This window comes from Maniola hyperantus, chromosome 6 (assembly GCF_902806685.2).
Source record: "Maniola hyperantus chromosome 6, iAphHyp1.2, whole genome shotgun sequence".
Classification (NCBI taxonomy): domain Eukaryota; kingdom Metazoa; phylum Arthropoda; class Insecta; order Lepidoptera; family Nymphalidae; genus Maniola; species Maniola hyperantus.
In genome coordinates, this window is record NC_048541.1 from 12,692,412 (window position 1) to 12,709,607 (window position 17,196).

General features: G+C 36.5%; 2 protein-coding genes across 8 annotated transcripts in view; both read left to right on the forward strand.

Annotated features, from left to right (window-relative positions):
- LOC117982862 (CD151 antigen-like) overlaps window positions 1-17,196 on the forward strand; it is an 88,347-nt gene that overhangs the window by 63,442 nt on the left and 7,709 nt on the right. For 2 of the 7 annotated variants that reach the window (XM_034969300.2, XM_069499134.1), the window contains exon 1: window positions 10,714-10,948. The exons of the other annotated variants lie outside the window; for them this stretch is intronic. The gene's annotated coding sequence lies outside the window, so the exon portion shown is untranslated. Of the gene's footprint in view, window positions 1-10,713; window positions 10,949-17,196 lie in introns of those variants that run through there. 7 annotated transcript variants of the gene reach the window in all.
- On the forward strand, window positions 14,204-17,185 carry SH3PX1 (sorting nexin 33-like protein SH3PX1). The gene is made up of 2 exons (XM_069499208.1): window positions 14,204-14,359; window positions 15,041-17,185. Exon 2 carries the CDS (start codon window positions 15,056-15,058, stop codon window positions 16,724-16,726), a length of 1,671 nt encoding a protein of 556 aa, XP_069355309.1. The 5' UTR covers window positions 14,204-14,359; window positions 15,041-15,055; the 3' UTR covers window positions 16,727-17,185.

Below are 17,196 nucleotides of genomic sequence, written 5' to 3' on the forward strand. Positions count from 1 at the left end.
AGAATTTTTGCCCAACCGAGCCTGAACCCATGACCTAGTCATCCACAGTCTAATATGCTAACCACTATAGTGACTACACCAACGATAGGCAGCTTAATGTAAGGCAAGGCAATTAGCGCAATGCACAAATTAACCAACGTGCAAATCTCGACTCTCAGCAGTCAACACATATTCAGTTGCGAATGTTCGGGTAAGTATATTTGCAGAGCCATTAGTGAGCCTATTTCGCTAATTGCACTGAAACAGCCCAAAAATAGCAGTGCTGACAACCTGACAAGCAGATTGGAACTCTTTATATTAATTATCATGAGTTGAACAATCGCCTTTTTGAAACTTTAAATCACTTTACTTTTCTTTTTTCTTAGAATTCATTATCACTAACCGCAAGTGCTTACTGAAAAAATCTACATGTATAAAATCATCTAAGTATATTTAAAAAAAATTAAAGCACGAGCGAAGCGAGAGAGTTTTTTGATATTTGTACAGACAAGATAAAGTTCAAAACTAAAACCTGGCTACCTACTCCTTTTGCTGAAATATAGTAAAACTAGCTTATGTTCGCGACTTCGTCCGCGTGGACTACACAAACTTAAAACCCCTATTTCACCCCCTTAGGGGTTGAATTATCAAAAATCCTTTCTTAGCGGATGCCTACGTCATAATAGCTATCTGCAAGCCAAATTTCAACCCGATCCGTCTATTAGTTTGAGCTGTGCGTTGATAGATCAGTCAGTCAGTCAGTCAGTCAGTCAGTCACCTTTTCCTTTTATATATTTAGAAGATATATAGAAGATTACTTTTCTATTGCTTGGTACGTTTTTGTTTATATATTTTATGAACTTCGAATTTTCCCCTGTTTCATTTAACATCCCACTGGAAACCATAACAAAAAAAATCAAAGATCTCCACTTTTTTGTTGATGTATTTAAGTAAACATCCAGCATATTCATTTAGTGTTTCGTGTAAAAAATTTACATGAACAAAATGAATATGTTTCATTTGTTTATCCGGGTTAGATTTTACAAATTTTCGCGAAATTATTTCTGTAGTTTATGTGAGAAGAATAGAGCTTTTCGCAACGACCATGACAATAAGCGTAGTTCGTTAGGATTTCTGAAAAAACATCCCACTGGATAATCTAGTAAATATCCGAGCAAAAGGTGTTGTGTCCTACCATAAAAATGCGGGATTGCAAGACATAAATCATGTTGGTGTACTCCGTCCTATTTTTTCAGCTTTATTCTTTTCTTTGAGCAGGAATTATGTAACGCTTACTTACTTTACGTGTACTTAGAGCTTGGTACATACGGCGTAAATAATAAATGAAATAAGTAAATTGTTATTATATGATACTAGATGATGCCCGGGAGTTCGTCCGCGTGGGTTTAGGGTTTCTAAAAATCCCGTGGGAACTCTTTGATTTTCCGGGATAAAAAGTTGCCTATGTCCTTCCCCGGGGTGTAAGCTACCGTTATACCAATACCGGTAATACCGCTATACCAAATTTTGTCAAAATCGGTTGAACGGATGGGCCGTGAAATGCTAGCAGACAGACAGACAGATAGACAGACACACTTTCGCATTTATAATAATAATTAGTATGGATTGTGTGCTTATTACATAGAGTGCAGTAAGAGCAAACTTCGATATTGGTGTAGAAATAGATTTTTGATATCTCCCACAAAGTGGTCTGATAAACAAAATGGAATAGGTACATTTTGATAATAAGAAACTATGTACTGCTTGAAATCATAAAACCCTACACAAAAACTACATCAGTTTGATAAGGCTCATTGTTTTTAAACTACCACTAATACCTAACAGACCAGGGCCTCTCAGACCAGGGCCTTTCAGACCAGGGCGCATTTGTAGTAGCTTTAATTTTAAGTTCATTTAATAATTTTCATTTATCATCAATTATATCTTAAATATTCAACAATTGGCAATCAAAAATGTACAATTTAAATAAATAGCTTAAATTACTTTGACTTTGAATAATTACAGCAAGAAAGCATAAATCACCGAAATATTATCTAAGCGTTTACTCCCTGTTATAGGCTAGGCATATTATTGGTTTCTAGGAAACCTAAAAGCGTTCAAGCGAGTAAATTTATTTAGTGTGTATTAGCTAGAATATCCAACCTAGTGGGGCGGTCGGGATACCGACCACAATTTACGACGTTTAGCATGTTAAATTCTCATTTCAGGCTAACACCAGAACTGTAACTTTAAATAGTGCCAGCCAAACACAACAGAACTGCTTCATTTAAACTTCTCGACGATTTATTGTCTTAGTACTTACGTGCTTGAGTCGTGTATAAATTACTAAGAATAATACCCGACAATAGACAAGTTTTAATTTTTTTCAGTCTTTATCTGTACATTCTAAAACAGATTTTTATGCTAAATAGTTTTTGATTTATCGTACAAAATGTCGAAAAAATACGACTGTGGTACGGAACTCTGATATCGGTGCGCAACTCTGATTTTGAAAAACAAAAAATCCACGCCGACGAAGTAGCGGGAATGAGCTATTACTTAATAAATAATTAGTTTCAGTAAGATACCTACTACGTCTACAGGTAATTCTGCTAAATATTTTGTAATTTATCACCAACGCTTCGAAAATGCTTCGAAACCATACGACATGTTCAAGTAACGTCACAATTCAGAGATTGTCTTCTTGTACGCGACATTGAGAAATGAAACTCGATGAACCAACGCGAGCCGATATTTTATAGGCTTGTACTGATGTACCAAGTGTTAAATTTACTGTGTGCAAGATTCATGATTCCAATCGGAACTTTCGGGATTCCTACTTAGCTTATTCCTAGTTATCCTAAGCCACAATTTTTCTTGTTACACCGTTTAAGTAAGCTACCCACGCTATGTATGCAGTACATAATGTACTTTATGCGATTTGGCGTTGCTGTAAGCTTACCAAGGATATTTCCTAATAAATCAATGATCAATAACGATACAGTAGGTACATAGTATGACAGTACAATATTAGTTCATTCCTTTAATTAAAGACAATTTGATGTCAACTTCAGACTCCAACTTTTTACTGGACAAAAGTACATTCTGACGTCCTCCTTCACGTTCTTGGCTTTATAAAATGGCTCCAAACTCTGTGTTTCCAAAGACCCTACATGGTATAAGACAGCCCTACATGGTATAAGACGGTATAGTGCCCCGCCACGAAAGTTGAAGGACGGACAGAAGTTGAATCATAAGCCGACCATTCGCTTTATGTAGATAGAGCTAATAAAAGTGGACCAGAGCAAACCTTATCTTTAAAACACTATATTGGACAAATCAAACACAGGCTTTAGATAAAAGGTATTGGCACTGGAATCGCGTTAAAACAACACACTCCCCCAGTCTATCTCTGATTACTTTCAACTCAAAGGCGCTGCTCGCTGGCAGAACGCAATCAATGTGGTAAATCTTTCTGAACCATTTGTTCAGTTCACTCGTGTTACTGGGCTTTGAAAAGGTATTACTGGAACAAAGCCTTTTACCACAGAGTAAATATTAGCTTCAGTAGAGATACGGGCTACGGCTTGATTATTTTTTAGAGAGGTGTGGAAATCGCTTGGGGATATGGTAGTTTCATACAAGTGCATGCGAAAATTTAGTTGTATATTCCCCTACTTTTGTAACCCGATGGGACGGCAATATTTGGATGCAACTGATGAGATCAGGCGGGCGCTTTACGTGCTCTCCGAGGCACGAGAAAGAAACTCCGCCAATTTCCTAACTTTGGGCTACTTTTTCGTAAGGTAGGTGCTGACTATGACAGTTGATATAATAATCAAGGAATTCAAAGTCATTGTCACCTTGCATGTCTTAAAAGTCACGAATCACGAGCCGGAGCGGTACACCTGTAGTAGGTACGTAATGAAAATTATTATCAGAAAAATCGAATGACCCGGGTATCGAACCACGGATGACTAAGCCCCGGGTAATAATCCCGACTATAATATTATAAAGGCGAAAGTTTGTATGGGTGTGTGTGTGTGTGTGTGTGTTTGTGTGTGTGTGTGTGTGTGTGTGTGTGTATGTTTGTTACTCCTTCACGCAAAAACTACTGGACGGATTTAGCTGAAATTTAGAATGGAGATAGATTATACCCTGTATTAACACATAGGCTACTTTTTATCCCGGAAAATCAAAGAGTTCCCGCGGGAGTTTGAAAAACGTAAATACACGCGGACGAAGTCGCGGGCATCAGCTAGTATTTAATAGAAATGACGGAGTAACCTCTTCGCTAAAGGGGCAATATAAAGTTTTTAAGGATGCTTATAATTTTATTACCTCGCGAAGTACCTCCTCTCTGTAAGTAGCTCTGTAAGCTGAATGTACGGGACAGCGGTCGCGTAATAAGTTTAAATTGCGCTTCGGAACAATAATTGTTCAGATTTATTTTCTAACTTTGTAATATTTGAACTTTTAATTACTAAGGATTTAATGGATGGAATTATGAGTAGAGTAGATATTAGATAATATGTTTGCAGTGGACGTCTATCGGTTGATGATGATGATGAGATAATAATATGATATGGTATGGTCGGTAGAGTAGGTAGATTATGTAGATTTTCGGTCTTCTATTCGGGGAGTCCGGCCGGTGTTCGATCCAGGGCACGCATCTTTAACTTTTCGGAAGTATGTGCGTTTTAAGCAATAAAATATTACTCGACTTATTTGTGAAGGAAAATATCGTGGCTACCATAACCAGCTTGCCTCAGAATTATCTATAATGTTCTTGAAGATGTGTGAAGTCTGCAAACCTGCACTTGATCTGCAATATGGTAACAGTAAGCAGTTCTCAATAGCGAACCGGGGCGGCGGCGGCGGCGCGGCAATGGGTTGAAATGATTGAGAGATATTTTTTAATTCAGATACAAGTTGACTTGACTGCAATCTCACCTGGTGGTAAGTGACGATGCAGTCTAAGATGGAAGCGGGCTAACCTGGAAGGAGTATGGCAGTTTTTAATAAGCCCATGCCACTTTGGTGTCTACACGGCATCGTACCGGAACGCTAAATCGCTTGGCGGCACGGCTTTGCCGGTAGGGTGGTAACTAGCCACGGCCGAAGCCTCCCACCAGACCGAAGTCATGTCGTCTAGTTGCAACAGCGCGTACTTACCTATCAATCAATCGTACTGGGTAAGCAATGTTGACCCACGTAGACTTTGGAAGACTGCATTTCGTATTTGCCATTCCTCCTTGCCTTGGAAAGCATTTCATTCCCGTAATTATTACTAACAGATTTGTTTTTAAACCTAAGAAACGTACCTACTCTTAGTCGAGTCGTGTGTGGAAAGATATGGGAGCACACCGCATTGTTATCGCAACAAAATCCCGACCATTATGTGATTAATTAAAGAGGTCATAACACCAATAAGGAATACGACTCAAAGATATCGATTTTACGTAACTTACCCGAGTGGACTAAAGTAAATAATAATATTATAGGTATTAAACTAAAATTGCGAACCCCACTTCAAACTTCCCTTAGTTTCCTTAATAGCTGTTCTTTCCAAAAGGTCCACGGGTTTTTAGGCCGGATGTAAATAGAACTAAATGAAAGGCATATTGTATAGAGGCACAACCCATGTACCCACATAAAAAGGTCTTTATTTTATCTACGCAGTTATATTTAGGACGCAAGTTTGAGGTCAAACTTAAATCTGAACGAACGTATTGTTCTATTCAACCATTCCGAAGATTAGCTCGTTCAAATAGATGGACAAAATTTTTAAAAACGTGTGATTCATTTATAGTACAGTGCAAATTGCCATATTATTTTAGAAATTACAGAATTGTATCATTAGTATATAGATATATTATATAAAACATCAGCCAGTTTGCCAGCCACCTTCCGAGAAAGCGTCCGAAAACGGTTTTTCGCTTTTCTCATCTTTTTTAAATCGTCGTTCCAGCGGAGGGTATTCCATGTGTGCTTATGATACACTCTAGTCTAGAACACGATTGCCCCAGCGGATTTTGATTCTACGACATAACCACACGCCTTTTGTTCTGTAACTGGTTCTCTAACTTTGATTCTTATATCCGTAACGAGGAAATCCGTCAGAGCATCCGTCCGCCTCAGACAACACCAGTGTCCACGTTTCCGCTTTTTACATCACAGGTAGGATATTTTTTCGTCTTGGGGAGAAGGAAAATTCTCCGCAAGGGAAAAATAATCCTCAAGGAATGAGGTATTCCTAGGGAGAAATGGATACTTTAGGGTTTCGGGCATGTCCAAATTCATTGGGGACGTTGACGTTGCCTAGGGACTAAAACCTCCTCCCTTCCTCCGCTCTACCTTCTTGCATTTCAAGGTAGTATTATCTACAATACTATCATAGCTCATACAAACGTAATAATCCAAAGTAACGTAATAAACACAAGCCCTTCACATAACGCCCGACCATCAACACGTAATGCGAGCCATTCGCAAATAATCCCGTAAGAAATAAAGCTTGCGAGATATCCCGGCTCTAAGCGGGCATTCGTATTGCCTCATGTCGTTACAGAAACAATATGAACTTTTTAAGAGCACTTATAATTTTTATTACGTTGAAATGAACCTAAAGCTGCTAACCTCGAGTCGGGGAAGGTAACAGCGCGGTTTGATGATAAAAGCGCTTAGAGAATTATTATTTTTCCACCATGTCTTGTAGTTTATCTACTAGGCTGGTAGGTACTTGTTCTTAAATGTTCTAAATATCCCGGCTAGCGGGTATTCGTATTGCCTCATCTCGTACAGAAACAATATGAACTTTTTAAGGGCACTTATAATTTTTATTACGTTGAAATGAACCTTAAGCTGCTAACCTCGAGTTGGGGAAGGTAACAGCGCGGTTGGATGATAAAAGCGCTTAGAGAATTATTATTTTTTTTCCACCATGTCTTGTGGTTTATCTACTAGGTTTGTAGGTACTTGGACATTCTTAAATGTTATGAATATAGAAAAAATGTATGTGTAGGACCAAATAGGACTTATTAAAAAAATATAATGCGAATTTATTGCCCTTTTTGTACAACTGTGAATAGGTAATAGACAAAAGCGCAATTAGTATCAAATAAGTAATATCAAAGAATGCAATTATTCCACTGATTTGAAATGTTGTGGTAGTTTTACCTAACTTTTTAAAATTTAGTAACGCTTACCGTTCCTGTTAGTAATATCACACGAGTGGTTACTCATGTGGTAATAGATCCGCTCAAATCTGTTCAAATTTCATCTTACATCTTTCTAAAATTTACTTGCTTACTAAATATCATAAGATGAATATACTAGTTAGTACGTTAGGCATAAATTCTAATGCAATTTTTTTTTTTTTTTTGCTCAATACTTTATTTTTATTTTATTGCACACACAACATAAAGTAAACATAAAAAAGAACATACAAGGATCTTCATCTAATGGCTGTAGTATGCAAAGGCCGCCTTATCGATCCTTAATACTTAATAAACGGATACTCAAGTTACAAGTTGGCCATTTGCATGGGTGATAGCCGATAGGTCTGACTCCTAACTAGGTTATCTGTATCTTGGATATCTCTTATAATCTTTAATATATAATCTTTAATATAATAATATAATCTCTTTTAGGATCGTAATATACAAAATATATTTTAAAGATGTAGCTCAAGATGCAGTAGTAATAATTCACTCCAAATCCAGCTTCGATTCACTGAGCGTGTTAATTCGGGTGCGACGTGCGCAACGTGCACCCACTCGTCTTTACTGAATTAAAATAGAATAATTTCGCCAGAACCAGAAATAACATTATCTTGTAACTGCAAACTGTATAATGCAGACTACGTGGCAACGTAAAACGCAGTAGAATTTTATTTCTTTTTAAAATGCAACTGTCATGCAAAGGCGAAATTAAACAAGCTATAATTAAAAAAAACACGACTGTCCTGTCTGTCTGTAGACTGGGATTCTAACGGTACTCATACATCCAAAATCAAAATCTGTTCAAGTATCATAGTCAACCACGCTGGTCTAGTGCGGATTGAGAGACAGACAGACAGACCGAATCACCTTGTACCTTATCATAATAAAATTACTATGATGTAATTTCACAATTTTAAAGGTACCTACCTACGTAATCTGTTTAATAATCCCCTTGCAAAATATGTACCTATTCTGTTACACCAAGGTATAATGGATATAATAAGAATGGTATAAGAATTACGAACAAAAGACTAAGGAACATCTCTGTGACGACCTGCAACGACCTTGTCCCCGTGAACTTTGCACATTGTTATCGTCTTCTGTAGAGTAAAAGTTACCTACCATAATACACGAAACGATAAGAGAGGTCATGTTTTTCTGATGACGGATGTAAGACATTGAACGTGCTTTGCTTGCCTAAAAGCGTGTCAAAAATCATCGCACGAGGTTCCATATTAAGCTAGTTGCTAAAAAAACTTTGGTGGTGATTACTTACTACTTCTACCGTACTTAGTTATTTCACTCGAAGGAGTAAAATAGTAGATTGTATAACAAGAGCATAAAACAAGCCATTTTATCCGACACGTTTAACCGAGCCAAAGGCGAGGGCAGATAAATTTAAGTTTAGGATAAAATGGCTTTTATATCCGAGTTATACACTCTGCTTTTCACTTCGATTGCAAGGAAATGAAACAAATAATATTATTATGTAAGTGCAATGTCACTCACACACTCACTTTTTACCTCCTGAATATGAAAAGTGAAATCTATAATAATTAATTTTTTTAGGAAGAAGTTTGTGATCACCACTCTTACCAAGTATTATTAATATGAAAGTGTGAACTTGTTTGTTGGTTTGTACTTTACCTAATCGATATATTATAGACCTGGATAGTTTTAAACCTAGGTTACTTTTTTTTTTGCTCAATACTTTATTTTTATTTTATTGCACACACAACATAAAGTAAACATAAAAAAGAACATACAAGGATCTTCATCTAATGGCTGTAGTATGCAAAGGCCGCCTTATCGATCCTTAATACTTAATAAACGGATACTCAAGTTACAAGTTGGCCATTTGCATGGGTGATAGCCGATAGGTCTGACTCCTAACTAGGTTATCTGTATCTTGGATATCTCTTATAATCTTTAATATATAATCTTTAATATAATAATATAATCTCTTTTAGGATCGTAATATACAAAATATATTTTAAAGATGTAGCTCAAGATGCAGTAGTAATAATTCACTCCAAATCCAGCTTCGATTCACTGAGCGTGTTAATTCGGGTGCGACGTGCGCAACGTGCACCCACTCGTCTTTACTGAATTAAAATAGAATAATTTCGCCAGAACCAGAAATAACATTATCTTGTAACTGCAAACTGTATAATGCAGACTACGTGGCAACGTAAAACGCAGTAGAATTTTATTTCTTTTTAAAATGCAACTGTCATGCAAAGGCGAAATTAAACAAGCTATAATTAAAAAAAACACGACTGTCCTGTCTGTCTGTAGACTGGGATTCTAACGGTACTCATACATCCAAAATCAAAATCTGTTCAAGTATCATAGTCAACCACGCTGGTCTAGTGCGGATTGAGAGACAGACAGACAGACCGAATCACCTTGTACCTTATCATAATAAAATTACTATGATGTAATTTCACAATTTTAAAGGTACCTACCTACGTAATCTGTTTAATAATCCCCTTGCAAAATATGTACCTATTCTGTTACACCAAGGTATAATGGATATAATAAGAATGGTATAAGAATTACGAACAAAAGACTAAGGAACATCTCTGTGACGACCTGCAACGACCTTGTCCCCGTGAACTTTGCACATTGTTATCGTCTTCTGTAGAGTAAAAGTTACCTACCATAATACACGAAACGATAAGAGAGGTCATGTTTTTCTGATGACGGATGTAAGACATTGAACGTGCTTTGCTTGCCTAAAAGCGTGTCAAAAATCATCGCACGAGGTTCCATATTAAGCTAGTTGCTAAAAAAACTTTGGTGGTGATTACTTACTACTTCTACCGTACTTAGTTATTTCACTCGAAGGAGTAAAATAGTAGATTGTATAACAAGAGCATAAAACAAGCCATTTTATCCGACACGTTTAACCGAGCCAAAGGCGAGGGCAGATAAATTTAAGTTTAGGATAAAATGGCTTTTATATCCGAGTTATACACTCTGCTTTTCACTTCGATTGCAAGGAAATGAAACAAATAATATTATTATGTAAGTGCAATGTCACTCACACACTCACTTTTTACCTCCTGAATATGAAAAGTGAAATCTATAATAATTAATTTTTTTAGGAAGAAGTTTGTGATCACCACTCTTACCAAGTATTATTAATATGAAAGTGTGAACTTGTTTGTTGGTTTGTACTTTACCTAATCGATATATTATAGACCTGGATAGTTTTAAACCTAGGTTACTTTTTATCCCAGAAATAAAAGAGTTCTTACGCGATTTTTGTAAACCTTAATCCACGCGCATTAGTCGCGGGCATCATCTAGTAGACATAAATTATTGGATTTATTTTTTACATACCATTATTACTTGGTACTGTGTGTTTGATACATAACATTAGTAGGCTATACTTACCTATTTATGTTACTGATCAGTGAGTACAGAGTAGATAGATTTTATATACTTGTATATCTTGGTAGTTATATACTGGTATATATATCTTAGTATGTAAAAGACGTTGGCGGCGACATACTGTATTTTTAGTGCGGCGCATTCATAACTCGATAACACTTTCGTGAAAATATGAAATGTTTATTTTTTGACATATTTTTTTTTCTGTATATAAATAAAATCGGTTTAAACGTGAAATACCTCTAGATTTACTCCAATTGACATCATTCAAACACACAATAATATACCAATGGGATAAAGTGGGATTCGACTATGGATTAATATTTGGAGTCCGATTGGATATTATTTTGGTAAGCATAAAACGTTGCTCTTTTAAATAATTATAACAAGTACCTAGGTAGGTATAGTCGACGACAGTTTGAGAAGGCAATCAGGGTATGAGGCGGGAGGACGCCCCGCACACCCGCACGTCACCCACGCTTGCCCGCACCGGGTTAGCGCGGAGGCTGTGCGGGTGTGTGGGGCGCTCCCTCCCCGAATACCATCTCGACCTGTCGCATACTATATAATAATATTATACTCGATGATGCTCGCGACTTCATCCGCGTGGATGTAGGTCTTCAAAAACCCCGTGGGTTTTTTTTTATTTACCGGGATAAAAAGAGCCATTCACAGTACATGGTAGACATACCTACCATGTGCTTGTCCCTAGGATGCAAGCTCACTATGTGCCAAATATGCCTACGTCAAAATCTTCGAGACTTGAGCCGTGAAAAGGTAACAAACATACTTAATTGTGTACCTACCTTTGCATTAATAAAATTAGTATGGATATGGACGTATTGATTATTATGTAGGTATTGATTGTATATCTACTATATTTTATACATTAGTATAACATTGTTGACTATTAAAGTTGGCCTTGCATACGTATGAGAATCACGCAATTACGTCATGCCTTGAGAAACATCTGTATTAAATATAAGAATTTATCTTTTTCTTCGTGTTCTTAGATTTAACCAAGGTCTGGTGATTATTGTGACCCACCAGCTTAGAGGTTTACTAAAGTCTGGCTAGCGAAAGAAGAGACTGGAGAAACGCGGCAAATTAAAAAAATATGAGTATGGCAGCTCTGAAATTAGTATGACAGACCTAGAATAACCTGATTTGATAGAACAGAAATAAAAATAAGTATCAAATCTGGTTATTCCAGATCTGTCATACTAATTTTGGGCTGCCATACTGATATTTTTTAAATTGGCCGCGCTTTTTTTCATGTTTGAAAGTAAAACACATTTTAGTCCATACCTAAATCGAACTCTAAGTGGGTATATCTCCTTGGTTTCAATGTGAGCTTATTATCGCTGAGTAATTGGTCGTCACATTGTTTATAGGTAATAGTGGCTATATTCGATACCCACAATCTCTTGCTCTAATTGCGCTAAGACAATTAACTCGGGACACTGCTCGGGATAGAATCCGAACCATTGATCTCACTGAGTTACGATCAAGTTAATGGGTATCGGAACAGTTGGTGTGTATTACGGACACGTACAATATTCTACAGTTTCTATATCCGGAATATCCCTAGTAGATACAGTACTTACGTAGCAGAAAGTAATGTACATCGACCTTTAGAAGGACATAGCAGATTTGTAGAGCATTGTCTCTATCGTTGAGACCGACAAAACGTCATATAGGTATGTATGAGTGTGTATCATATAGATAAAATATACAAAATAAGATACCTACACAAAAGTGGCAAGTGACAAATGGGTCATGAACACTGTACTTCACGCCATCTCTAAAAAGATTTTTTTATTGTGAGATAGGCTTGCGCTTGACCGTGACGACAATCATACCTGAGAAACAGAGCAATGATGAGGTCTAGGTTGGAGCACGCTCGCCTAGAAGATGCCTATTCACTCTTGCCTCACATGGTCAAACTAACGCCATTCAAGACTATAGAGGAAATCGTCGCTTGCAAATTGGGACTTACTGTGAAACTCAGGATTCGTGAAATTTATTATTTAATGCAAAAAATCTGCTGATTTTTTTAAAACTAGTAGGTAGCAGGAGGCGTTAGAATATACGCTGGCATTCATCACATAATTTTGACCGATAATAAGTTACGTACAAGAACCGTATTTAGAAGAGAGTAGAATAGAATAGAATTAATTGTATTGCATTAACTGTTTAGGTGTTATACTTAGAAGAGGATAGATGTTATCATTGTTAGAAATAAACGATCGAAGTATAAAATATACGGGGTTTCAATAATTGTATTGCGTGTCCAAAATTTGAAAAAATCATTGTAAATAATGTCGGAATTAATTAGCAATGAATATGAATATAGTTAAGTATCTATACATTAAATATTATTTCAGATCTTGGCTGATTTCAGCGTACCTGAGTAATAATAATTAGTAGGTACCTACTACCTACCCAACTCCTCGGGCCCCTTGTAAATGTCATAGCCTGCCATAATGATCTTATTATTGAAGATAGTATTCTGTTACGATATTAAGCAATGAAATAAAAAAAACCACATTTTAGGTCTATGCTGGATCTACAAAACTACTTCTACTATACCTACCTACCGAAGTCAAGCTGCAATTCTATACAACTTTTGTAGAATCTTAAAAAAATTATGTTTGTATACAACAAACTGTCTTTAAAATCTAGGCTAATTACTCCGGAGTCCAGCAAAAGCTATACTTATACATTATACATTTCACAACTTTGGAAGAGAAATAAGTAGGTTTTGAAAGATGGAAGCTAAATTGGCAAGCGTTCAACACCAAAAGATAGTATGAAATTCGTCCTAATGGCTAACGCCTAACAACTGTAATGCAACTGATGACAATACGACAACAGCCAGAATTGCGCTGCTAAAATTTTAATAGGGCCTTTCTCGTTAAATTGTACTAGGTTGTAATGTTACTGCATTTGAATGTAAGTACTACTTACCATCTAAATAATCAGTAACCATCACAGATTAAAGATATCTGTGCTACCCATATTATAAATGCGAAAGTGTATTTGTTTGTTAGTTTGTCCTTCAATCACGTCGCAACGGAGTAACAGATTCAGGTGATTTTTTGCATGGGTATAATTAAAGACCTGGAGAGTGACATTTCACACTTTTTATCCCGGAAAATCAAAAAGTTCTCACGGGATTTTTTAAATCTAATCCAAGCGGACGAAGTCGCGGCATCAGATAGTGCTTATATAAAAAGAAAAGACCTATGCCTGACTCACTCATTGACTGACTCTAACGCCCAGCCCTTGGACATCGAAAACTGAAATTTTATACAGAGATTCCCTATAATAAGTAATATAAATAAAAATTGTCTGCCATTGTGGCTTCAAAGCTTTAAAATTCACGCCATGTTCCCGCGCTTTACAATGGCGCTGTCATGAGTCATGACTCACCTCACGAACTTTAGCAACGCCATCTCTGTATAGCTCAATGAAATAATTGCTGTATTTATAATCTGGACATCAAGTTATTTTGCTGTTTGGATGGTTTGTCATTTTGACGTTTAATTTATAATTTCCAAACTCTGTTTCGGATTGGTCAATGTAGAATATTACGCCTTAATGACCAATGAGAATTTTTAATTCTGTTATTTTTGGCTTCGTAATGGGAAACAGCGATAACAAACGTAACAAAGAAAACAAATTCTTGAGTCAACTGTCATTTAGATGACTGTACGAGTAGTGTCTCCGCCTTGAAATTAGTGTTTTTTGTGAAAAAAGTAAGTAAAATATACGTTTTTTAGATTTTGATAGTTCCAAAACAAATTTATTTAGTAAATGCTCACCTAATACTTTTACTTTCTATAGAGTTTTTATAATACATGTCCATACATTGACGTCATTGATTTTCATTACAAAACGAGAATATTGCTGTTGTCTTTTAGTACAATACAAAGTCGTTTCAAAATACTAACGTGTTGTGTTAAAGCAACTATCTAGCAAGTAACCTAAAGCCACTAATGCACTTTTACAAGAGCACTAGTTGAACAAAAGAACGTGTAACAACAAAAAGTTTTGTTTTTCAAAATCATTGTTTTCTACACTAGTTCGAACAGTCTCAGCTTCACCGTATTTTAGAAGCTTTAATATGACTATATTAGTTCCATTTCTCAATGATTCTTAGAACGTAGTGGTTACATACTCTTTGGATTCTTATGCTTAATTGGTGTTGTTAAGAAAATGTGTCAACTCCTAGTGGAACTAATAACACCCTAATTTAAGCGTTCTACTTTCAATATTTAAAGACTTACTAGCCAAGCGAAAAGTATAATATCATTTATCACACCTTTATGCATACTCCCTACATTTGTAGATAACACTGATAAGATAATCTATACAATTTTGATTAAATAATAATAATAATGGTATGTGTTTTATAATATGTTCTGATGTTGTTGTAGGTAGCAAGGTCCACCATGGCGAACCAGGTGCAGGCCTTGTACGACTTCACAGGAGAGCCCGGAACCACGGAAATGTCCATTACATCTGGTGAAATATTAACACTCATTAATACAGACATTGGTGAAGGATGGTGGGAAGGAAAGAACTCTAAGGGACAAACTGGCTTATTTCCTGCTGCTTATGTAAGGAAACTCAGTCCAGATGAAACTGCCCCTACTAAAATGGCTCCACCTGCTCCTCGATATGACCAAGCAGCCGATGACTGGAGTGACCAACAATACAGTGCTGGAGATAATAACTACCAAAAATCAACCTCTCACGATGATGGTTGGGATGATGACTGGGATGATGATACTTATTCAGAAATAGGCCCTGGTGTCCCCCACTCTAAATCTATGAATCAGCAGGCTCCACTAACTCCTCTACCGGGTATGCCCATCACAGATTACAATAATCAGATAGATGACAATACATCCAACTTTTCTTCAGTGGGAACAGTAAGAAAAAGCAAATTTGCACCATCTTCTAAAGTCAGTGGAGAGAGTTACCTATTAGGAACTTTAAATGTAGAGGTCCCAGACTCTGATAAAGTCTATATAGTTCAAGAGGCAGATGGATACATCTGGGCAGCCATTCCCCAGCCATACAATGTTACAGTGGCATCACCCAAGAAGGAATCAAAGTTCAAAGGTATAAAGAGCTTTATTGCATATCAGCTGACACCTTCCTTTAATAATATACAGGTTTCTAGAAGATATAAGCATTTTGATTGGCTCCATGAGAGATTACAGGAAAAGTTTACACTTATTCCGATCCCACCGCTGCCAGACAAGCAGATCGCGGGTCGGTATGATGAACAATTGATTGAGCGCAGACGAGTTCAATTACAAGAATTTGTCGACTGGATGTCCAAACATCCAGTACTGTCAAAATGTGAAGTGTGGCAACATTTTCTCACCTGTACAGACGAAAAGCGCTGGAAGGCTGGCAAGAGGCAGGCAGAGAGAGATAACTTGTTAGGCCTAAACTATTGTATATCATTAGTTGTACCTGAGAAAGCTTTATTACAATCACAGGTGGATCATATCACAGAGACATGTCATACATTCATAAGTAGTATGGACTCCTCTGTCAAATCAGTCACAAATATGTGTCTCGCACAAACTAAGAGGTTCCAGACGCAGTACAAAACAGATTGTCAAAAAGTTGGTGAAGCATTTTATAATTTAGGTAATGCATTGAGTTTGGATGAAGGTTCAGTAATTTCGACATCGAAACTCACATCTGCAATCAAATTAACCGGTGGTGCTTACATAGAAATCGGCAGAATGTACGAAGATCAGCCTAAATACGATTGGGAGCCTCTCGGAGATAAATTTCACTTGTACAAAGGTATCGTAGGCTCATTCCCGGATGTGTTGGCTAACCACAAAGCGGCCGTTCAGAAAAAGCGAGAGTGTGAAAGGTTGACTGCGGAGCACAAGATGGAGGTAGCCCAGTTGAATGAAGTGTTAAGAAGAACTGATGTCATATCGTACGCTCTTCTTGCAGAAATAAATCACTTCAAACAAGAAAGAACCGTAGACCTGAAAGCCACAATGCAAAAATTCTTGAGACAGCAAATTACTTTCTACAAAAAAATTGTTGATAAATTGGAATGTACCCTTCAACAGTACGACGAATAGTGATACAGAATGACTGATGATGGAATTGCTAGGTTCTTGTCAACATATTGAAAATGGACTATTGCCATTATTTTATATAATAATGTATTTCATAATATTGTTTTGGTATTGATGTTTTGTAGGTAAATGTAATCCAAAGGATAAATATGGACTTGAAATCATGAATCAATTTATGTATATTGTGATGAAAGCGACTGAATGTAAAATAATGCTTAAAGACACACAAATCTGTTTTAATTTCTTTTTATACACTGAGATGTTATGTATATACATATGTACTTTGCTATCTTACAATTTCCACTAAATCATATTTTTTACCACTATATACAAAGTTTATTTGAAATTTACTAATTAATTGTCAATTATTTTGAGACATTATGGTATGTTTATTTAGCATAAGTGTTGTAATATTCCATTTTGAAATTAAGGCTGCTAATGCTAATAAACAGGAAAATCGTTCTTACGTCTTT

Coding starts and splice junctions, on each gene's coding strand:
- SH3PX1 (XM_069499208.1), top strand. CDS start 15,056: ATGGCGAACCAGGTGCAGGCCTTGTACGACTTCACAGGAGAGCCCGGA.